Genomic DNA, 23974 nt, shown 5'->3' with positions numbered 1-23974 from the left:
AATGATATCATCAATAATTTTGAAGGATCTGGAAGGCTAGAATGTAATTGCACTGAGATAGACTTCTCTTTGCTAGGTTCAATATCGACCCAGGAAAGCCGCTTGTCTCAATGCTCTCTATTCCACACAACCTCTTCAAGGCTCCCATAGTAGCCTAGGCGTATTTCTACCTTTGTTCATACCAAAATCTGTTGATACACCAACTTCTGTTTCACTATGTGAACCCACCGAAGCAGAGAATATATTTAATTAATATATTATATATATTAATATTTAATCCTTATATGTTAACACCTGTAAGAGATTTTTAGAGAATATTATGGACACAACAAATTGAATGATTGAATGAAAATAGGAATTAATAATTGAATGATGCCCTCACCTTGTTAGTATTATCAAGTTATAGAGTGTCTGTGGTGTCCTGATTGTATTATACATGAGTTCATAGTGCAGTTGTGTATTCTAAAGAATTATAAAATTCATACTTCATCTGCACTGCTAATCCAAAAATCAGCCTTTATTTAAAAATTAATTCTGGTATACCTTATATGTCTTAGAAACATTAGGATGCCTCCTGGTAAAGCTTCCTATTATGTGTTCATAATTTTTTTACCCTGTCAAGCATACATTGCTCCTTCTGTAACATACCCATTCTATTCTCAGTGAAATCACTGGATTCCAAATCACAACATCATGCTTTATTTCAGCAATAATTTAGCAGAGACAAATCCAGTGCTACATGGAAAGATGCTTATTATCTCCGGCACCTCTGCCTCTAACTAGCCTAACCCCTTTTTCAACAACTGTGACAAAAGGATCTCCCTCCTCCCCCATCTGTTTTGCTCAACAAGCTGCTGTAGAAAGAGCAGTGAACTGAGAGCTGCTAGTCCAGGGACTTGGTCCCAGGGTTGTTACTATCTTGAGTTAATTAGACTTTGAATTAGTACCTTAATCGCTTGGGGCCTCCATTTCCTCATACATAAAATGAAGGGGATGCAGCAGATAATAATTGTAAAAAAAATAACTAAAAGTTCTATTTATCAGGCTTTTACTATATGCAAGGAAGTGTGCTTTGTGCTTTACATACATTATCTCATTTAATTTTAATCCTCCAAACAAGTTTATTAGGTATATCAGTCAGGGACCAGCAGGAAACAGATAGTGCATATCAAACTGGGTAATTTGAGGAATGCTTCGTAAAGGAACTATATTAAAAATGTGTGAGCGGGGTGTTAGGAAACCACAAGGGATGGTGCAGTGCCCCAAGGCTGGTAATGGGGAGGGAAGTGGTTACCTGAACCCAGAGAGAGAGCTCTGTGAAGAGGGCTGCCTGAGCCATGGCTGGGATGCAGCCAGCCCCCAGGGACCCTGGAAATCAGGACTCAGACCTCACTCTACCCACTCGGAACAAACCCAACAGGAAGCAAAGGCCAAGGTGGCGTTCTGAAACCATCCATATGAGCCTCCGGATCACAGAGCCTGATGGAGAAAGAAAGTAAAGAGTGGATCTGGAGGGGCCAATGATATTAAGTATAGTTATCCAGATTTTATGCCTGAGACTACCGAGGTTCAAAGAGGTTAAGTTTCTTGAGATTACACAGTTAGCTCAGGACAGAACCAGGATTCAGCTCCTTCCTGTGAGACTCCGGAGCCTAGGCTTCTGACTGCCCCTCAGCTAGGGAGTTCCTTTTTGTCCTTCCAGGATTAGAAACAGCCTCAGAAGTGATCTAATTCAACCCTCTCCCTTAGAGATGTTTGAAAGAGATGTCTTTCCATTTAGGACATGAGCCTTGCAGAAACCTCAGTCACCTTTGAAAAGCTAGTAGTCTGTGTGGTCCTTCTTCCTGTTCCTATACTTACAGTTTATATCCTGACATGTAATTTTGACCTCTACCCCTGAATGAGACACTGGTAACGACAAAGTTGTTAGAAAGTCAAAGGGAGAGAATAACATTTTTGTTATTAAAAAAAATCTCTTCAGACATGCTATCTAAATTAAGCACAATTAAAGAATTTTCTTTGTCCAGTGAGCAATCTAGTGTGTAGTAGGGGGAGTGGAGAGGGAAGTAAGCTGATGACTGGTTCACCTGCCAGCATGAGAACATAGCCCAAGACTATGCTAAATGTGTTCCATTGACTGTGGACAAAGTGAGCAAAATGCAAGATGTTTAATTGAAGTGAAACTAAAAACTAATATTAAACATATTATTCAACATCCCTGTGAGGGCCCTTTAGATAAGAAAAGGAAAGGAAATTCTCATAGAGTGAGTGAGTAGTCAGAGGTTGTTAATTACTCCTTGTGTGAGAATTAAATTTGCTTAAGAGGGAAGACTGTAGTAATTATCTGAGGTCAAGGGGCCCATCCCCCATCTGTCTGCTCCTTTGTCAAATTGAGATAAAAGTCCCACTCAGGTCTCCTAGCAATGGGGAACTCTTCCGGCACAAGTGCTTCCTGGACTGAACAAGTTGTAGCCGCAAAGTGTGTAAGTCAGTTGTTGGGAACATGAAACAAATCTTCTAAAAGCCAGGCAAGTTATAAACTGTGACTCATGGCTGGACCAGCCCTCAACGGCCACTTAAATCCAGAATCTAATTCAACTAGAGCTGCAAATGTACTTCCTGGTATGAAGGAAGAAGGGAAGTAGCAATACTGGGGGCTTAGCCTGGCCCCATCCCAGGTCAGGTCCTGCACCTGTGCTGTTCTCACTGCCTCTCAGAGGTCGCAACGCTAGAGCCTTCAGACCCAAGGCAAGAATGAAATGAAGCTCGAGTTTCTGGCAAGCTGGAGAGGTGGCCTTGTCTGCCATCTGTGTTCCTAACAGGACCTGAGGAAGCTGTTGTGGGTGAACAGTGAGTGTTTTGACCCAGATATGCCTCACCTTGAACTCAAATGCCTTTTTTGTTTTTTACACCAGAGTAAGCTATTTATCATTTATTGTACCTTCTAAGGTAGAATACCTACATTTTTGTTTTGATTGTTTGACATACTTCTCAATTGTAACAGAATGTCTGCCCATGAGTAATGAGGTGCATAAATTTTTTTTAAAAGGGGCATTTTGGGCTTCCCTGGTGGCACAGTGGTTGAGAGTCTGCCTGCCAATGCAGGGGACTCGGGCTGTGCCCTGGCCAGGGAAGATCCCACATGCCGTGGAGTGGCTGGGCCCGTGAGCCATGGCCGCTGAGCCTGTGCATCCGGAGCCTGTGCTCCGCAACGGGAGAGGCCACAACAGTGAGAGGCCCGCGTACCGCAAAACAATAAATAAATAAATAAATAAATAAAAAGGGGCATTTAAATTACCTCTTCAAAGACCATCAGTGTGACCTGAGAGAACACTCTCAGGAGGAAAGGTTCAGTTTGGGGATCAGTTTTAACTAGCTGGTTAATCGTAAATCTGAAAAACATCTGGGTATAGGACATCTTTTCCAAGAAAAGTTATTTTCTTGCCTGTCATTGAACACTACCTAAGCAGGCTTTTTGATTACTTGATAGTCTGCAGCAGCTTCATCATGTCTTGGTAGTAAGTGAAAATGGGGTTAGGGCAGAATAAGGGGAAAGAAACTTCAGTGACCAGAGGTGAACCAGTGTTTTTAACAGAGAGGTCTCTTCAAGCCTTGTGTGGGTAAAAGCCAACATCTACTTTATGAGAAATTGTGAGGTGAGAGGGGCTCATATTTAGGCCCTGCAAAGATCAAGAATGTTGAACCTACCCCAAATTCACTTTCAAATTAGCTCTGACTTCGTAATTTTCCTGGTAATTTCCCCAGACTTGGGAACTAAAAATAGAGGTAAAGTGGCATCTAATAAACCTATCTTTTAGGATAACTGAGTATTGTGGGGGGAGGTAGAGGAGGAGGAAGATACTAGACGGGAAGGTAAGATGGGAGAGGGAGGGGGAAAAGGAAAGGAGATAGGAAAAGAGAAAGAGAGAACTCTGCCAGTTGACTTCATTTCCACACGAATCCACCCACTCTGAGCTTCTGTTGTTGCTTTGTTTATGCAAAGTAAGCGGGGCTGAGACAGAGTGAAAGAGCTGAGAGATCCACGCCGAAGAAGGCAAAAATAATTTTTAAAATGTAAATGAAACTAAAACTCACTCTCTCTCTCTCTCTCTCTCTCTCTCTCCCCCCCACTCTCTCCTCCCTCTCTCTCTCTGTCTCTCTCTCTGTCTCTCTTTCTCTCTCTCTCTCTCTCTCTCTCTCTCTCTCCACCCCCTTTGGGTCCGGGCAATCCCTGCCTTCAGACTTTGAAATGAAAACACGCCGAGGAGGGGCGGGTGGGAGGCCCAGCAGCAGCAGGGAGCGTTGTCGGTGACCGAAGGAGCTCTGGTGAATATCAGGTTCGGATTAGTGACAACTCAGAAGTCACGCCGGCGGTTGGGGGAGGGAAGTTTGCCAAGGTCTCCGAACTCGACGGAAGAGCGAGTTGCCTCCCTCGGCGCCGGGCGGAGCTGGGCGTACCCAGAGAGACCTCTGTCCCGGCCTGAGCGAGCCCCGCCGCGCTCACACCCCGCGCAGAGACTGAGTTTGTCAGCGATCATAAAATGGGAATTGATTATTCTAGCCACCATTGATTAGGGAAGAATGCTTACTGCAGCAACGGGGGAAAGGTTAAGAGGAAATTGACCTTCTTCCTAGGTGACATAAAGTCATTAGGTAAATGAGATATTCACACAGGAGCTTTAAAAGGTCATGCTCAATTTTTATTTGTAGCCTGCAAGAGTCAACCTGGAGCTTCGGCGTAGGGCAGGGACCCCGCTTTCCAGGCTAAGTGGACCACAGGAAGAGAACTCTCTCGCAGCGCGGCCAGGGCCAAGGGTGGGGGTGGGTTATTGTCTTGCGAGGATCGCACTGGAATTGGCGGGGGCCTTGGGACCCCGAGCACTGGACCTCCTGCCAGACCCGTGTGTGCGTTTCTGTGTACACGTGTGTGCGCGTGTGTGTCCCTCTGGGGGGTCTGTGCTTCGCACCCGCGTCTCCTCGGTTCGATTCGCCCGCCAGCAAAGGGGTGTAGGGCCGAAGCGGACAATTAAAAACCCTTACCCTACCAGAGCCGGCCATGTCTCAGAGTGAAAGTGTTGTTCTTTTTTTCTTTTTTCTTTTCTTTTTATAAGGAGAGGAGTGAGAGATGTATTTATGCACATATTTATCCCTCTAATTATAGGAATTAATCCTCTTACTTATGACTAAAAGGTAACGTCGAAGGACGTCCCTTTGATGTGGAAAAGCATCATTTGTGACTCACATTCAGACTGATTAAGGAATAATTGTTGTTAAACGCTTTACAAGAGGAGAGTGGTTGAGGGGCATTCGTAATTTTACGGCTTAGCACAAAATTAAACGTAATTAAAAACTCAGAAATTCCAACTGATTTTCCAATTATTTTTATTGTCTGAGCTAATTGTTACACAAGTGTATCACTTCTCCCCAAAGGCATTACAAAAAAAAAAAGGCAACCCTACCTTTCCCAAATATTCGCCGTGAGGATTCACAGCTTTCTACCGGTACTGGCCAGGTAAAGACCTTCCTCACTCTCCCTCCCTCGGTCCCACCTCGTGCCCCCGCTCCACCACTGTAATTAAGCGTTTCAGCCACTCTCCCCTTTCTGTGAGTTCCTACAACACCTTGGGATGTGAGAAAGTGATGGCAGTTCTCTTCTGCAGATCATTACAGTAAAACTGGAAGTATCTATAGAAGACTGATGAATTTCTTGAAGTAACACTTGTCATACATGGTGGAGAGATTTTTTTTTAAAAACCTGAGTAAACACAGATCTCGGGGGGCCATCCCTCGATGCCTCTGCCTTCGAGTGTATGGCAGGAGGGAGGTAACAGGCAAACAAGGACTGGGGGATGTTTATAATCGTGCACACGAAGACATGCAGATGCATGCAGAAAACTTTCTTTTGCTTTCCTTTTTCTTTTTCTTTTTTTTTTTTTGACCAAGGTTGGGTATGGAAAAGCTTCTCATTGGATTGTGAATTTTTTTTTCTAATGTTGGGATTGCCGGCATAAAGCCAAACTATCTTTGTATGTATGGCTTCTCTTAATGTCCAAATAGATTTATTTAAATACATTAAAAGGTTTATAAAAAGTGCTTCAGTGTTACAGAAAGAAACACATCCTCACAGATAGTCCAGAAGTGGCCCTGTCTTTCCTATCAGTCTTGGAGGGAATCCTAGAAAACAAAATAAAAAGCATAAAATTAGGCAGAATGTGAATTTATAAATTTCAATTAGTCTAGACTGAGAGGGTGGAGCGGTGGAATGTTTGCGTTTCAGTAATTTCTCTGTGATTTTTTTAGGATAGAGACTTCAGTGGATTCAAGCTTTCTATCCGACTTTCCCATCTACCCCTCATAAAATAAATGAATGCCTCTGATCTGACGTGCCAGGTGAAAATGGGTAGAATTAAAACTGTCAATTCTGCTTCCAACTTGTGTCTTTCGATTGAGTTCAAAAGCTTTTAAAGGTAAAACGTGCCGATCATTTATATATATATTGTTTCTTTTTCTCCTATCACAGCTTTTAAGTAAAACGAAAGAAAAAGTATTTACATTTCCAAATTCATTTTCCCTGTAACATTTGAATCCTGCAGGTAATTTGATGACGGACCCTAACACGTGTGAGATCGTGTGCCCAGCGAAGCCCGGTTTACAGGAGTGAAGCCAAGGAGGTACAGTGAAGTCCGGTTTTTTGGTTTTCTACCTAAATGGTTTATTTGGAGCTGAGATGTGGCTATTTAAACCTGAAGCTTTCCAAGTGCTACAATACTATTTCAGAGAAAAGGTTGGAGTAGGCAGAGTTGGAAAGAAAGGAGGAAGGCTCTCTTTGAAAGTTAGAAATGGTGAAAAAGCCATGTAATCCGATGTGGAAAATTGAGTAAAAGAGGCACTGCACACTTTGGCTGAGGCAAAGATTGCTGAATCCTTTGAAGAAACTGACACGGATTTTCCAGAGATGGGAGGAGAGAGAGAGACGGGGTAGGGGTGGGGGAATCCTAGGGTGGGCATTTTATGTAAATGAGTAAATTCGAAATGTAGTACAAATCCAGTATAGTAAAACTGACAGTTCTGACAGTATTGACAACATAAGTATATGTTTGAACACTGCACTTTCAGACACTTAACCGATGAAGCAATAAAATAATTCGACTACAATATTTCAAATAATCGACATTGATGTTTTGATACATCATTTTTATACTCCAAATCGATCTATCACTCTGAGGCTGGTCAATTTTAAGTAAAAACGGGCTGCAATTATTTGCACCTTGGCTAATGATGACCTAATAACCGCCCTCAATTAATTACACCGAACTGTGCTTTCTTCCTTCAGTATGGGAGTGGGAGGGGGCAATTCTTGAGGATGAGAACCTAGGATTGTGTCATCCTCCACCCTCCCTTCTATTTTTGAGATTGTGGGGAGGGGGGATTTCTGAGTTGGGAAGAGGTCTTTGTGTGATCACAGACACTGCAGACTGAGGCCCCCTCACTTCAAGTATCCACTGACTGGGTCTGTATTGGAGGTATGGTCCTCACTTTGCAAGGTCAAAACTAAATTTTAGAAAACGCAATCATAAAGTTGAGTGAGTCTAACTGTCCCCCAGGCCCATACCCTTTCTTCTGTTTCAAGGAGTAGAAGAAAGAGATTTGCTCAAAGGAGGACTGGAAATTTCTCTAAGGATCAGAGTGTGTGTGGAATGTGTGTGTGTGTGTGTGTGTGTGTGTGTGTGTGTGTGTGTGTGTATGAGACAGACAGAAAGAGAGAGAGAGAGAGAGAGAGAGAATTTTAATCTAAAGCACCCAGTTGGAGTTGAATCTCTCCTTCTGTCCCTATATCCTCTGATGGCTCCCCACACACTGCTGAAGGTTTACCGGCTACTGTTTTATAAAAAAGCCACAAATAAGAAGACAAATCTCTTCGAGAAAGGAGGAAGTATGCTGATGAGTACTGCATCCTCAAGCGAGTTCCCGCAGTCTCTGCTGTCTTTTTCTTCTTTGCCCCGTGAGGTTTCCAGTGAGCTTTCCTACTCCCACTTTTCTTTTCCACTCCTCTCCAAATTTGGTGTGGTAGTGGTGGTGGGAGAGGGAGGATAGAGCTAATTTATTTTAAAAAAAAAATCCTGGACAGGCCCAGTATATTAAACTGGGGCAGTCCGTTGTGCTGTAGGGATCCGGCCGGCGGGAAGGGGGGCAGCTGGCGCCCCCAGCCCAACACTCTCCCGAAGGTCTGTTCCCACCCCTGCGAAGCCCCAACCCTTCCTCAAACTCGCACTGAGACTCGGCTTCCTGACCTAAAACTTAGCTGGGCTCCACTAGACGGGATTCCAGTGTCTGATTTCTTTCCTCCAAACTTCACAAATGCAGTTTAAACCCCTCCAAACCACCGACGGCTGAGAGGCTGAGACTTAAGCAACGTGTTAAGCTACAGTAAGATGCGACTCAAAGGCAAAGGACGTGTGTGACCCATGCTGGGTGAAGGTGGGGGTCCCAGGAGAGCTCCCCCGCCGGAGCATCACTTGGTTCCGAGGGTGTCAGCCTCTGACCGGGTCTTTCCAGCTGTCTGCGCGGCAAATGGGGGTGGGAGCTAGAAAGGGGGAAGCAGGAAGAGAGGAAAGAGAGAAAGGGGGGATAGGATCAAGATTGCGGAAGAGACAAGAGAAGGAGAGAGGAAGATGTGAGGAAAGAAGGGAGGATGGAAGAGAGCGCGGGAAGGAGCCAGAGACAGCGAGAGAGAGCTCACTCGCGCTTGGAGCCCCGCCAGATAGCGCTAGAGGGCTATTTATTGAAATACTTTCCTACTGCGAGATATTGAAGCAGCTAAAATTGGGAGAAATAAGAAATAAGAGCAAAAGGAAAGAAAGTAAAATCATTCCACCCCATCTTATGTAAGAACATAAATTGCGGGGTGCCTTATTGTTATTAATTGGGGGGAGGGGCATATGGAAGAAAGCCTAAGTGGGGAAAGGACCAGGAAACAAAAACAAACAAAAAGGGGTCCCCATCCCTCCCTTCGTCCCAACTCGGAAGAGAGTGAGCAAAGTTAACAGGTAAGAAAGCAAGTGGAATTCTTCCTAGAGCAACTTTCAGAGCTTCTGGTTTTATCGCTGGGAAGGTCAAGAACATTTCACAAGGATGAGCTGAGGTTTATAGAGAAGAGATGCTTTTAAAGTAATAGATGGCTGCAAGGGGGTGGGGAGGGAAAGGCAAACACGTTATTGGAAATGCCAAATAAAATATATATTAAAAATTCCAACTGTCAGCCAGCAGGTCGGAGCAGAAAGAGAGACCCGCTGCCTTTGTCCCAGTGATACTGGGTTCAGGGCTGTTTCTGCAGGACCGCAATCCAACTCCTTGAATAACAATTTATACTCTGGGAGGCTTGGAGAAGAGAGCTAGACTACAAAAATTCACTGTTGCATTCAGAACGCAAATAACAGTGAAGCAGATAGAGAGAAAAGACCTAGTGACAGAGGTGGAGTCCAGAGAGAAAGGAAGAATAAAATATTTTGATCCTTTTTACTTGCTGAAGTCAGTAATGCAAGACAGAAAACTTCTTTCAAATAATATTTTACTCTAAAATATTGGTTTGGTTTTATTCTAAAACCCCAGGCATCTCAATTCTAGCTTGTCATTTTAAAATTGCACTTTCCTTTTACCTAAAGGAATTTTTTGAATTAAAGTAACAATATCTTTCTTCCAAACCAGCCAACAGAACCTCCACAAATAAAAATTAACCTTATAGAGGGGGGAAAAAAACCCCAAACCTGCTTAATCCAAAATACTCCAATTCAAAACATTAACTAAAGTTACAAATAAGATTACGGTTGGATTTATTTGCTCCTCTAGCAAGGCGTCAATTGTTCTAACAGCTGTAAGAAGACAAAAAGGATTTAAACCCAGCAATTTTAATACACAGATTAACACTTCAGACCTCAGAGTTCTGAGGAATTTGGAGTTATCTCTGCTGAGGACCTATTACTTTCTAGAAAAAAAAAAAAAAAGGTGAAAAGAAACACAAGCTCCTAAAGGAAGGTGGGCAAATTCACCTAAAATAGAGTCTCGGTTCATAACTGTTCATTTCAAATTAAATACTCTCCGTAAAGCCAATGCCCTTTAAATTAAGTGGGTATAGAGGCATTCAATTCTTCTTTTAAATTTTTGAATGTTACCTATAATATCATTCCATGTTGAGACAAAAAAAAAAAGTAAAAATAGAAAAGAAGCAGTTCTCAGAAGTCTTGGGGATGCTCCAATAAGAAAGAGGTGATTAAAAACAGACCCTTAAATTTGAAAGGCCCGATTCCCCCTCCCATTCGCCCCCCCCCCATCAGGTCCCTTCCCTTTCACCTCTTTTTTTATGCAGTGCCCTCACCCCCACTCCAGAGCTAAGTAGCCGATTTGGGATTCTGAAGAAACAGATTTCAGCATCCATATTTGTTCTGGGGCACTTGTAAAATGCGATTTGTAGAAGGTCTTTAGCCTTCTGATTGTCTTTGAATTGTTTTTACTGAAACAGATCTTTTGCAGTTAATGAGTCCCCACGCAGCTGGACAGCTCCTCTCGGACACTGAGAACTCTAACCCCAAAATGACCCCAATTTGACACTGCAAGATGAAATTTTACCGCCTGTTAAAACCATTTCCAGCCTGGGCAAACGGAGCTGACTGTTGACGGAGGTGTGTGCCGCCTCCTGCGACCCCCATCTCACGCCTGTCTCCCGGGCCTGCCCCACCTACTTTTCCTTTACCCCAAATGTGGGAGAGCAGATGAGCCTCGCAGCCCCGGTGGGAGTGCGGAGGCTGAGAACTGAGCATCAGCAACAACGTACTATCGGACTAGAAAGCAGAAAGCCTGCGTACCCCACTGTTTTTGAATAGCTTCCATGGGACTGCAAAATTGGGGGTTAGGAGAGACCATGAAGTTCTTAAATGTTTTTCAGCTCTATTAATAAAACATCAGCAAGTTGGTGATTAAAACTAATAGTCCTTTAAATTCATCAGACTGACCAAGAACTGACATCATGAATCACCTCCAACTTGATCTTGTGTGCAATTCACAGCACTGCGATGCTATCTTAAACTAACGGTTTCATAAATTACGTGCAACTAGGTAAGTGAAATTTCTTTAGTCGCATGAAATTCGGGGTTCTCCCCTTAAGCAACTGGTGAAGTTTTAAATGACACATATTTTCCTCCAGGAGGACTTCACTTTTAACACACTCACACTTCTTAACTAAGGTCTTTGGAGTTAAGAATGATTGGTTGGTTTTTTTCTTGAACAGTATCTCAAAATGTTCTATTTCTCTCTCCTTCCCATCTGTAACCAGATTGTCCCAGTTACTTGCTTTAAAGTACTCAATAAAAGGCAAAAGGAGTTACAGAATATTAGAGAGAGAGAGAAAGAAAGAAAGGAAGAAAGGAGTTTGGGTTAAAATGCCTTCTGCATCACCCAAAGGATGAAAACACATGACAATAGAGTTCGAACTTTTTTCTTTTGTAAAGCTAAAGATTATCACGGAGTAATCAACCCATTAGCTTAACAACTGTTTGAAAATATAGAAATCATCAGTCGGTCTGAATTGTTTTTACTCGGATGCACTGCCAGGGAAGAAACTTTTTAAAAAAAATCCTAGTGTAGTTTTTCTAAATAAAGGCTGTAGGAAATGCGACCTCACTTCACAATATCATTATGAAAAAAAGTGATGGTAAGAGAAGCAGGAGAAGCAGAAGGTAGCAACTTTGAATGTTTAAACTCTGCGATGCAGAGGTTCGGTTCGAAGTTGATTTTTACAAAAGAAGTATTTATCAAGGAAACTGAGTTCCTTTTTAAAAAGAAAAGTGGCGCTTTCTGTACAGGGCATTTAAAACAACAGTAACCCTATTGGCGACAACAAATATGCAATACTGAAAATAAGAACAGTTAGAGGAGTTAAAAACTGAAAAACTGTATAAACTTCTCAGCTAGCGGCGCTGAACGGGGACCGTGGATCCACCAATATAAAGACCTCGGCAAAGTCGAAAATGCTCCGCAGCGAGACCACTTTGATTTTTTTCTCTCTCATCTTTCCGCCCCGGCTAAACTGAATTCGAACAACTGCCTCCTATAATAAAATTCTGGAGGTCAACTTTTTCTTCTCTTTTGCATCTTCTTTTTTTACTCACCTTTTCTTATACGTCGACGAACAACTCAGCAACAAATAAGGATGCTTTTAATCTTGGAGTTCTTCTGGGGAAAAAAAATGAGGAGGTGGAAGGGGAAGGACCCTCCCCCCCAACCTGCAGGTTTCATACCAGTCGGCTCTTGCAGGCTTGAAGCCCGGCTTAAGACTGGCTGAAAAGTCTAGCCTGGGCTAGACTCTCCTCCCCGAAGCTCCGCGCGCCCGGCAGTCCTTGCTCCGGCCACCCCGGCAAATACCGCGCGGTCCGCGGCCCCTCTCCCTGACGTCGCGCTACACTCGCCTCTGCAAGCCCCTCCGCACTATCTTTCTTTATATGTAAGGGCCGATTTCCCGCAGACATCATTGTTATGATGGCTCATTTAATCAAACTGTTTAATTGCTCTGGTAATCACTATCATCATCACAGGTGCTCAATCATTCATCATTTTTGGAGGGCTTTATTGACCTCCGGAGCTCATTCCTCAGCCCTATTAAAACGGGGCCAAATTTCTCCGACTCCGCTTGGAGTCTCTGCAGGCTACGATCTAAGCCCAGTTGAGAGTTGCCCGAAAGCTAACAGTGAAGCAGAGATGAAAAGGGAGAAGGAAAAAAAAAAAGCCTATCCGCCTTCTCGCCTTCTCCCTCTTATTCTCATTCTCTCTCCCCACAACTCCCTTCTCTCTCTCTCCCTCTCTCCCTCACAAACACACACAGAGTATTTTATTCTCCTTGAGCGCCCCCCCCCCCAATCTCCCGGGAAGTCGGGTCAAAGCCACGCGCAGAGGATTCGCTACTTTCTACTCTCCAGAATGGGTTCAAAGTTGGAGAAGGAGGCGGCTGTTGAGGAACAATCTGTTTTCAATTCTCTGGGCCGGGGACCATGAACCAGGGCGAGAGCCAGGAGTTGGGGAGAGGGCGCGCTCGGAGCGCAGGCCCCGGCTGCTGGGCTGCCGGGAGCCAGGGGGCGGCGGGGGCTGCAGAGCTGAGCGCGCCGGGAGACCGTAGCTCCGCCCCCAGCTCGCGGCTCGGAGTGATTGACGCGCGGCCGCCGTGATACCCGCGGCGCGGAGGTGAGGCAGGGTGCAGCTCCAGCCAGGGATTCGGCGAGGCTTCGGCTAGAACTACTTTCTACGCAAACCATGTGGGATAGTTACCTTCTTTCCCTCCACTCTCCTCCTTTTCCTTTTTGGAAAAGTTCATTCGGAGTCGGCCCCATCTTCCTGATACCCTGAAATTGCCCGGTGTAACTAACACAGCCATTAGCCGGCGATGCCGCTGCCTGGCCTCTGCGCCCCCGGCGACCACAACAAAGCTGGGCAGGGAGTGCCGGCCAATCCTCCTTGCTAAGCATTCTCTCTCGCTATGCATTCTCTCTCTCCCCCCCCTCCATGCTTCCCAGCTCTAAGTGAGATCCACTTTGGAGTCGCACACCAGTCGCGCGCGCGTGTACACACACACACACACACACACACACACACACACACACACACACTTTGGCAACATCAGACAACATCAAACATCCAAACGACTCCCTCCCATTCCTCCCTCATGATTCCACCGCGGGCCCCAAAGACTCTCCAGGGTGGCCCTTGTCCGCAAAGCTTGAAGGGAGTGCTCTCTGAGTTAAGCTGGTCTCTTCTTGTCCTAGAAAAAAATGAATGTTGACAAGGGTCCTGGATCTGCACAGGGAAGAAAGTACCACTTAAAAAACAAAAACAAAAACAAAACTCTAGCCGGGCGTTGGTACGGTCTGCAGATCCTGCTGCCTCTGGGTGTTAGCAGAAAGCCTTCGGGGCGCGATAATCGGCTGGCAGAGGAGTAGGGGGCCCGCGGAATTAAAAGGAACAAAAGCAAGAGCGCCATGCCAAACGTCCCCGACACGACCTCGTTAGGCAGGAGCCGGGAGTGATGGGGAAGTGAACTAGAAGCAAGTTTTTTTTTTTTTAAATTAAAAATCTGAGGCTGTACCGTACTTTCCCTGTGGTTTTCTGCAGTTTTCCTCTCTGCGCTCTCCCTGTCCTCTTCATTCTCATTCTCTTTCCCTCCCTCTTTCCTCACGTGCGCGCGCGCGCGCGCACACACACACACAGGCGCACACGCACGCACACACACACATACTCCTCTTCCTCCCTCCTCCCCCCCCTTCCCCCGCGCCTTCCCCCGCGGAGGAGCAGCCTCGCTGATTTGCTCGGGTCGGCCGGGCTCCTGCCTCCCCTCCCCCTCCCGCCCCCCGCCTCCCGCCTCTCCCGCCCCCCCAACCCGGGCCGTCCGATCGCACTCGCTGCATATCAGAAGCTCCGCGCGGCGCGCTCCTCCTCGCTCCCGCTCCCCACTCCCGGGATGTGTCTCCGCCGTACGACGGGCTATGGCCACCACGACTTCCGGGTTCCGTCATTTCGTTCTCCCGCCGCCGACCCGCGCCGCCAAACTGAGGCTCTTCTATAAGCCAGGCAGCAGCCAACCTGCCAACACCTACTGACACTCACTCATCTCCCAGAGAGAGAAAGAGAGCGAGAGAGAGCGAGCGCGAGAGAGCGAGCGCGAGTGAGAGCGAGCGAGCGAGCGAGAGAGAGAGGGAGAGACAAAATACCTACCAGGAAAGGGGGGGAGGAAGTCCAGTTTTTGCAAACTATTCATTTTTTTTTCTTGATTTCCCCCCCCCCCCGCTTTCTTTGAACGATACTTTAAAGAGAGAGGATCATATTATAGATACCGCGGGGGCAAAGCTAAGGGGGGGGAGGAAAAATTCAAGAAGCAGAAACCCCTCGCGGAGTTTTACTGGAAGAAAAAAACGGGTCTGAAAGATTCCTCCTCTTCATCATCATCAACCATCATTCATTCACTACCTTGACATTCCGGGCTTTGATTGACAGCTGGAGTGGCAAAAAGCCATGAAACACGACAGTTCGGTTACATGTGGGCTGCTGACGGGCCGCTCGTAACCTTCAGTTCGGGGGCTTGACAATTTTTTTTTCTTCTTTTTCTTCTTTTTCTTTTCTTTTTTTTTTTTTCCAACTGAGGGGAAGAGAAGAGAAAGAGGGGGAAAGGAGGACCGAAGAGGAGGAGGAGGGGAGGGGGGAGGAGGAGGAGGTGGAGGAGGAGGAGGAAGATCAGGAGGAGGAGGAAGAAGAGGAAAAAAGAGAAAAAGAAGAAATATCACAGGAAAAAAAAAACTCTTCGTTGTCTTGCCTGGGCTTTTTCCCCCCCCCCTAAAAATAACATATTGGAAAACTGGGAGAAGTCTCCTTGGTTTGGAAAAAAAAAAAAAAAGGAATCTTCAGCCTAGATCACTTTCTTATCCGGACTGGGATATTAAATATACGACACATCCAGGAGTTTATTGGAGCGCAGACTGATGGCGCAAAGGGTAGGTTTAAATCTCCAACACTTACCTAGATATAAATCCTCTCCTAAGAGGGGCCTGTCCCGATGCCTCCTCTCCCTTCAACGCTGCTGCTGCTGCTCGCTGCTTGATGATGGCGGCCAGTATTTAAAAAAATAGCAGCAAAATTATTCATCGGCTTCTTTTCCCCCCCGTGCCTCTGCGTGTGTGCGAGTGTGTGTGCGTGCGTGTGTGCGTGTCTGGGCGCGCGTGTTTCAACGCTGTGCGAGCGGGCGGGCGGCGAGTGCGTGTGAGTGGTGTGTGTGTGTGTGTGTGTGTGTGTGTGTGTGCGAGTGCAATTGTTACACGCTTTCGCCTCGCTCCAGCTTTTACCCCAGCAGCGCGATTCCCCCGGTTCTCCTGCTGCCGCCGCTGCCGCTGCTGCGCCGCTGCTGCCGCTGCTCCCGCGGCTCGGGGCGGGCACCGGCTGCGTAGGAGCCGCCGCCGCCGCCGGGGCCGCCGCTGGGGCCGCGCTGCCGCAGCCGCTGCGCCGCCGCCTAGACTAGCCTGGGCTGCTTGTTTTGTCTCTGAAATTGACAAGGACGCAGGGAATCCGCTGCTAAATAATGTTTCTGGTAACTTTCACATTATTCCCCCCCACCCCACCCCCACCCTCTGCTCCCTGCCCCCGGGGAGGCACTGGCCCCAGCCTTCCCTAGTCCTCGGCGTTCTCGTCCTGATTATTAGCGTTTTTCTTCTCTTTATTTTGTTTCATTTCGCCTTTTGATTTATTGGATCCTCTGGAGGAGGCGAAGGGGGGTTAGGGGTGGGATCCGGGGCTTCCTCCTCACACTAACTCCACTTCTCCCTCGGTTGGCTTGCTACGGTTCTGCTGCCTCCCGCCCGAGCGGGACCTCCCGGCGCCCCCTCAATCCCCGGCCTCACCGCCCCCTCTCCCTACTCTAACGCTGCTCTCGGTTCATACTTTTTCATCTTTTAAATTTAAAAACACCCCCCTCCCCAACTTTCAACTCCGTTGTTTCGGCTGGTTTGGTTTCTGTGTATTCAACTCGTGCTCGGTACTTTTCTCCTTTATGACTTTGTTTTTATTTGTATTTTCCTCCCTCTTTCTCTCCTGCCTCCCCCCCCATCCCCGTCGCCCCCTCCTCCTCCTCTCTCTTCTTCCCTTGGCCTTCTCCCTCTCTCTCGCCTCTATTCCTTCCCCACTTCTCTCCTCTCTCTCTTCTCCCTGCTTCTTTTCCTACCCTCCCTCTGCTCTCCTCGCTCTCTCTCACCTCCTGCGCCCCCCGCCCCTTTGCCGGGTTCTGACAGTACGATGAGCTGCCCCATTACGGCGGGATGGACGGAGTAGGGGTGCCTGCTTCCATGTACGGAGACCCTCACGCGCCGCGGCCGATCCCACCGGTTCACCACCTGAACCACGGGCCGCCGCTCCACGCCACGCAGCACTACGGCGCGCACGCCCCGCACCCCAATGTCATGCCGGCCAGCATGGGATCCGCTGTCAACGACGCCTTGAAGCGGGACAAGGACGCGATCTATGGGTAAACCAACCTCCACCCCCTCCTGACCCAGCGTACTGTGTGAGTGCGAGTGCGAGTGTGTGTGTGTGTGTGTGTGTGTCTGTCTCTGTGGGGGGGGGGATGAGGGGGTGGACGACCAAGTGGGGAGTTATTTCTCCTTAGGGTAGGGGGGCGGAAACCGCTGGCCTTAGGAAAGGACAGGGAAGGGGGCCTGCTCTTCTGCCCCTTGCGTGTAAGTCCTGGGGAAGATTTGGCTTCCTCCACCGCCACGGCCCCGTCACTCCGTACCCCAGAGCCGGGAGTGACTGATTCCTCCGAATCTGGCCAGGGCCTTCTCCCCAAGGACGGGATTCCTGGCCAAAGGACGCAGAGCTGGTCCTTCCAGGCCCCCTAACAGAGGCCCCGACGAAGGAGAAAGTTTCCTGCCGATGAGAAGCAACTTTTTTTTCCTTTTCTGTTTCCTACCGAGAGTCTGGGAGTCACTAAATGCAGTTGGAGCTGGGATCAGGGCTGCTTCTGTCGGCCAGGAAGTCCTAATCACCCTCTTCTTAATTCTCTGTAAATAAAGGGGGCAGACCTTGAAGTGCAGCGGGGTGGAAGGGGCTGCTGCTTGCACAGAGCAGCTCTTGGGGGGAGTAAGGGAGATGGCTGGAAATTATTTTAAATTCTGAGAGAACTCGGGGAGGGATGGGGGTGCACGGCCCCAACGTGTACCACTCGGGCCCTCCCAGCTGAGGGTAGGTGGGGAAGGCTGCGGGATGCCGAGGGGAGGGGACAGTGTCGGTAAACAGCAACTGCGCCTGAAGCCGGAGGCCGCAAGCATCCCGAGGTGTAGCTAAACCGCCCAGAGGAACACAAAGGACAGGCGCACACGCACACTTCCAAGTTTTAACACTCGATTTATTTATTTTCGCCAGCTGGAGAAATGTGGTCTTTGAAAGGAAGCTCTCGGCGTGTACCATTCCTATTATTTTGGTCCCCTCACCCGGGCTTTACTAGAAGTGGAGCAAACAAGTTTATAAGGCAAGGGGGTGGAGATGTTAGACTGAGGAAAATAGCACTTCGGGGGTGTGTGTAGGTGAGCCTTGGGCCTCCTCTGGAATGCCCATTAAAACGTGGAGTTAAAGCAATTTTGGATTTCACGGAGTGTTCCTCTCTTGGGAGGTCAGGGCTGGGTCTCAGGGTTTGGTTGGGCGGCCTCTGTCGTGCGGGGAGTGGGTCTGGATCAACACCGGGCTCCGGACTGCATGAGCCTATTGGCTGTTTTCATTACGTTCGAACCGAGGCTGTTTTTACTTGGCGGGCTAACTGGCCAGGGGCTTCTCCTACCAGATCTGAGGGAGTCCTGAGCTGAGGGAAAGGGCCAGGCCGTTTTTCCTTTCTGTTTCTGGCCCAGGCTCGGCTGGCTGAGGAAGGGTTGTAAAGTATGATGCGTGCCTGTGGTAGAAAGGAAGGAATCCGAACCCTCCAAACTTGTTGATTACAGTTCTTGCTCCTTCCCCTCTGCACCCCGTCTCCGTGTGTGTGTCTCTGCGTGGCGCTGCCCGTTAGGCACCCGTTGTTTCCTCTGTTAGCTCTGGTCTTTGAGAAGTGCGAGCTGGCGACCTGCACTCCCCGGGAACCCGGAGTGGCCGGCGGAGACGTCTGTTCCTCCGACTCCTTCAACGAGGACATCGCGGTCTTCGCCAAGCAGGTCCAACCTTCCTGACCCACTCACCCTCCTGCAGCCCCTCACTCCCCCTCCCCTTTCCTCAGAGCTTTACTTGAAAGAGAAGGAAGAGGCAGGGACACCCGATCTGTTCCTCCGGCCCCAGTCCTCGCTCCCCATCCTTGAGCCTGGAGGCAAATTGGAAGAAGAGATAAATATGGGTGTTTGTTTTTCCCCCCAGCCAGGAATACAGGGGCTCGACCCTCGAATTAAAGTTGACCTGCTCCTAATCTGGGGCTTGGCCTTTTCCCCCGCCTGCAGCTACTTGAACAAGAATTGGGGATAGGGGCTTTGAGGGCCCCGAGAGTGCCCGGGAGGGAAGGAAGCTGGGCGCCTTTCGGGGCTGTCGGCGCCGGCGCGGAGGTGAGGGAGGCTGCGAACCATAGCCCCGCGGATGGCAGGATAAGGGGGTACTTGGACCCAGAGAACGGCCCTGAGTTCTCGGCTACAGCTCAGAGGTTCCAGGTACCCCTAAATGGGGCCAGAACTAGGAGGCCCTGATTCTTTTTCAACCGACCCCATTGACTGAAGGCACTAGTTTGTTTCATGTATTTACCAAAGCCCCTCTCCTCGTCTCCGCCACTGCCCCTCCACCGTCCCCACTCACACACCACGGTTTAGTCGGTGACAGGGTTTCTCTTCTTTTAAATGGAGTGGTAATTCATGCTGACTTTTCCCTGCTTCCTATAGGTTCGCGCCGAAAAGCCACTTTTTTCCTCAAATCCAGAGCTGGACAATTTGGTAAGGCTCACTGTTTCTTGCCTTTCCCCAGCCTGGGCCCCTTTCCTTGCCCAGAAGCACAAACTTTTCCCCGGAGCTCCGGGGAGTTCGAGCAGAGCCCTCTTTTGAAGCTCCAGAGCTACGGGGAGGAAGGGAAGAGCTTAGAGCCCCTGCCGGGGAGCTGGGAGTGAGGGGCGGGTTGGACGTCAGGGCGAGCAGAACCCAGGGAGGCAGCGAGCGGGGACGCGGCGCCGAGAGCGAGAGCGAGAGCAGGGGATGCGCCCCAGGTCTCGGCCCCGGGAGTGAGGCGGCGAGAAGTGAGTGATTTCCTCTGTTTGCCGGGGCAGGCGGCCGAGCCCCGGGCAGCTAACCCGAAGGAAGTCACCGCCTGCGCGGCGGAGGGCGGGCCGCGGCGGTGGGCGTGGGGGTGAGGGGCAGGCCAGCGCAGGCCACTTTTAGGTGCGATTCTTTTGCTAATTTGCACGATTTCAATATTAAAAGTACTTAAATCCGCTTTCAAAGGCCCTGCCTCACCATTCTTCTAGAGTATTTCCTTCTTCAGTAAGGACGGATTTCTCAGGGTGTGCTGTTCTAAAAAGCTTTCTCACTCCAAAGAAGCGACTTTTTTCTTCCTTCCTTCCTTCCGTCCTTCCTTTCTTTCTTCTTCTTCTTCTTCTTCTTTTTTTTTTTTTATTTTGGCCTGAGGTCGAGAGAGGCGACGTTAAAGAGGACTGAGGTGGAGAAAGAAGGCCTATCCCTAGGAAAGCAGTGCTTGTAAATAGCTCAGAAAACGTGAGGGGTAAAGATATTAAATGCTTCGGCATAGGTTGAGTCAGATTCCTACCCTGTAGCCAATGAGGCAGAGATGATCAGTAATCACTTGGTTTTTCTGACGATTTCTTGATGTGTGGGCTTTGCCTGGCCACTTGCCTGGGTCTTCTCCCAGCCCCATTCCCTCACCATCCCCCACTAGAAACCTCCGAGTCACAGGCGTCACAGAGCCTTAACTCCGCACTCTAAACTTTTCTTCCAGATGATACAAGCAATACAAGTACTAAGGTTTCATCTTTTGGAGTTAGAAAAGGTAAGCAGGAAATGACACTCCCCACTTTGATTTGGTCACTTCCCTCTCCCGGTTGAGTTGGGATGTTTTTAAGAAACCTCCAGGCTGAGGGATTGAGAACCTGGAGAGATTCTGAGCAACTTGTTACCATGTACTTCCTCCACATTGCTTCTCGACCCAGGGCCTCAGAGGATGGGTGAATTAGGACAGCCCTGTCTTTTAAAGTAGCCGCCGCCCCCCTTTTCCCCAGGCGTTCAGGATTATTTTGAAATGCAGCAAACCATTTGTGTTACTGGACATTCAGCCTGCTTGCGTCTCTATTAGGCTCAGAGCGTGCATTAGGTGCTGGCAGAGGGAATCATCCTCGCTGGGTTGTCTTTACATTGCTCTGCAGCTCAATCACTTTCCCCTGGAAACATACAAAATTCCTAGCTTATTGAATCGCAAATGCTAATGTTGTTCCCAGTTCCAGCGTTCTAATGTTTTGATGTTATCATCAAATCGGATTTTCCCAGTCTGAACCCAGTTATTTCCAGTCCTGTTTCTGCTCCCTTCATTGTAACTTGTTGCTCAGGGAAGTCTCTGGAGAATAATATCTGCTGCAACAATTGCTCTATTGTTTCCTCGCCTTCAACTATTACACCCATTAATTAGAGTTAGTTTGGAAGACATAGCACTGTTGCTCTTTCCAAAGGTAACCTTGCAACCTGATATTTTTTCCCTTTAAAAATGAAACAAAACCATGACAACAACAACAACAATACAAGCTGAACCCTCCACCTTAACCCTCCTTCTAGGTCCACGAACTGTGTGATAACTTCTGCCACCGGTACATTAGCTGTTTGAAGGGGAAAATGCCCATAGACCTCGTCATTGATGAAAGAGATGGCAGCTCCAAGTCAGATCACGAAGAACTTTCAGGCTCCTCCACAAATCTCGCTGACCATGTAAGTCTGTGAGCCTTTGGCATTCTTTTAAGACCACTGGGCAAAGCATTTTTGAAAAATTTGTTGTAACCTCTAGCTCCACTGACTGAGTTTTCTTTTCAAATAATCTAGTCTCTCTGGGGGTCTTTTTCTCCCTTTCTCACTACTTCTGCCATACCTTTCATCTCCATTTCCCCTTTCTTAGACCCCCTCCTTATTTATGTTGAGAACCTAAAAAACCAGGGAGTCGATAGAGTGATTTGTGCTCTTAATGTGTAAAGTTTCCTGGATTTGGTGACTTGAGTGTCAGCAAATCGTCTGTTTGATATGGTGACCACTGCCTTTTCTGCTTTCTCAACTCTGTAATCATTGCAGCAGGGAGAAAGAGGCAAGAAAGCTGGCTGGACAGGATGGGGGAGAGAGAGGACTGAAGGAAAAGAGAATTGGGGAGCGAGGGCTGATTTCTCAGTCTCTTGCAGAGATGACAATTCTGAGAATTACTGGCAATCTTGCATTGCATTCGAAATAAAAGGAGTGAACACGTTATAGTTTTCTGAGCTTTTGTCGTATAGAAACTTACAGTCAGTATGTGGACTTATTGCCAAGTGCGTGAGGCATCTTCATAATAAAAGGCAGTAACCTTGATAAAACAAATATTAACAATGTATTATAGAAAGCCGAAGGGAATTCTGATTGAGTAACCATAGGTTAGTGGTTGAATTTTAACACAAACAGTTGGTGAATGAGGACGGAGAGTAGAGTAAGGAGGGACTGTGTGTGTCAGGCCAGGAACGGAGATTTCTTTCTATTCTCTCTGTTTTTAATCCTATTTTGGAACCGATCTAGTGAGTCTGATGCAAAAAAAAAAAAAAAAGCATATGTAGTGAGACTGAAAATTTGAAAAAGAAGCAAAGAGAAGAAAGATTGCAGCTGGTAGGAAAGGCAGGAGTGGCGAGGTTAAAGAGTGGGTGTGAACAGCAGTTTATTTATAGGAACCCAAGCCTGGGGGTGGGGGAGGCGGTGTCTATAGATTATAGTCGATTGAACTCACAACCTAAATGATATAGGCTATAGTCTTCTAACTTGGTGCCTGAAATATTAATTTAACACTCCGTGGAGTTAAATGGGCATCGAGGCTTGAAGGCAGTTTGTATCACCACCATCACCCCCCAGTCCTGGGTGTTAAGAGGAAAGAGTTGAGATGGCTTGAGAATAAGTTTCTCCCCCGCCTTCTCCAAAGGTTTTGAAAACGTACAGTCACAGATTTTGATTATTAGCCTTTGTGCTGTATGGAAAACCATACAGCCTAAGGACAAAAGTTAGAAAGAAAGAAAGGAAGGAGAAAAGAAAGAAAGAAAGAAGAAAAGAAAACCTCAGTCCTGAAGTCCAGTTCTGAGACAGAATAAATACTGTGACGTTGAAAGCTCCCTTGCCTACCTTTCCTCTTGTCTTTTCCCGTCATGACGCAGGAAACGTTGGGGAGCTCTTTTGTATATTGAGTGTGTTCTCTGAAATCAAATGGGTGCGACAAGCAGCTATGGAAAGTTTATTTGCTGATATGTGGCTATATGATGTGTGGTTGTGGTCTGCAAGGCATGACACTCTGTTCAAAGTATTTGTTGTTGTTGTCATTTACTTGTTTATTTTCATTGCTTCCTGTTTCTGTATTCATATGCATTTTGCACTGTTGGGGGGAATGGGAAGAAATCTAGTTACATGGTTTTGTAGGATGAGAAGTTCACAGTTGTCTGCAGCCAAAAGCTTTTCTTGTGCCATTTCTAGGGGTCTTGACTACTTGGTTTTCTAAAACAGTTTCTTGGCAATTGTTTTCTCAAGTGGATGTATGAACTAGAGCATGCTGATGTTTACTTGGAAGAGATAAGGTAAACTAGGCTGTCTATAGTATTGGCTGATAGACAATGCCAATTTATGGAACTATTGTAATATTAAATTACACTCAAGAAAGAAGTTGTACCTAGGAAGAGAGTGCTTTAATAATATAACAATCATCATCTTTGAATAAAAGAATCAACTGGAACATTTGTTGCTTCTCTTTGAAGCCCCCAATCAAGTATATATGACAACTGATTTATTCTGAACCCATGAGGTCTTGCCACCTCATTGGGCATCATAATTTAAAACCTTTTATTTCCTAGAGTCTGAACTATAACATTTTTACTTTAGCCCCCTGCTATTTGTTTTGAAAGGGAGCAATAATTTGTTCCACCAGCAAACCGAGTGGGAAAGGGCGAAGTTTGCCATGGACTTGAATTTTTTGCAGGAGGTGAGAGGAAATCTTGGAGAGTTTTTACATTTTTGATATTTCTGTACCATAGGTATATGGAATGTATTCATTCCCAAGCCTTGCCCCTACAAAGTGAATCCTCTTATGTTTCAGCCTCTCCTGCAAGCTTGCCCTCCTCCTTCAACCCCCCAGCCACAAAAAAAGTGAAAATACCTCAGACCCACTACCTGAAAAGTGGTAGAGTGGGACATTTTCAGCATGTAAATGTATATCCAATTTGAATCTCCAG

The 23974-nt window shown here is 47.2% G+C and overlaps 1 protein-coding gene and 1 long non-coding RNA gene across 4 annotated transcripts in view; one reads left to right on the top strand and one right to left on the bottom strand.

Annotated features, from left to right (window-relative positions):
• Window positions 1-4442: 4442 nt before the first annotated feature.
• On the bottom strand, window positions 4443-15053 carry LOC307182618. Its single transcript, XR_013827219.1, has 3 exons — window positions 15004-15053; window positions 12162-12225; window positions 4443-6174 (listed from the first exon to the last, which is right to left on the bottom strand). It is a non-coding gene; the product is annotated as an uncharacterized lncRNA (long non-coding RNA).
• Window positions 15054-15348: 295 nt separating this feature from the next.
• MEIS2 (Meis homeobox 2) overlaps window positions 15349-23974 on the top strand; it is a 200799-nt gene continuing 192173 nt past the window's right edge. Inside the window, exons 1-6 of one of the 3 annotated variants that reach the window (XM_079913993.1) lie at window positions 15349-15524; window positions 16812-17044; window positions 18575-18716; window positions 19422-19472; window positions 20485-20535; window positions 21312-21461. In XM_079913993.1, the coding sequence (XP_079770119.1) occupies window positions 15513-15524; window positions 16812-17044; window positions 18575-18716; window positions 19422-19472; window positions 20485-20535; window positions 21312-21461 (639 nt within the window). In that variant the 5' untranslated portion in view covers window positions 15349-15512. Of the gene's footprint in view, window positions 15525-16041; window positions 16115-16811; window positions 17045-18574; window positions 18717-19421; window positions 19473-20484; window positions 20536-21311; window positions 21462-23974 lie in introns of those variants that run through there. The other 2 variants (XM_079913991.1, XM_079913992.1) reach the window with 2 other exon arrangements.

This window comes from Stenella coeruleoalba (genome assembly GCF_951394435.1).
Source record: "Stenella coeruleoalba genome assembly, chromosome: 2".
Lineage (NCBI taxonomy): Eukaryota > Metazoa > Chordata > Mammalia > Artiodactyla > Delphinidae > Stenella > Stenella coeruleoalba.
The sequence above is the reverse complement of the archived record's forward strand: the minus strand, read 5'-3'. Positions and strand labels throughout refer to the sequence as shown.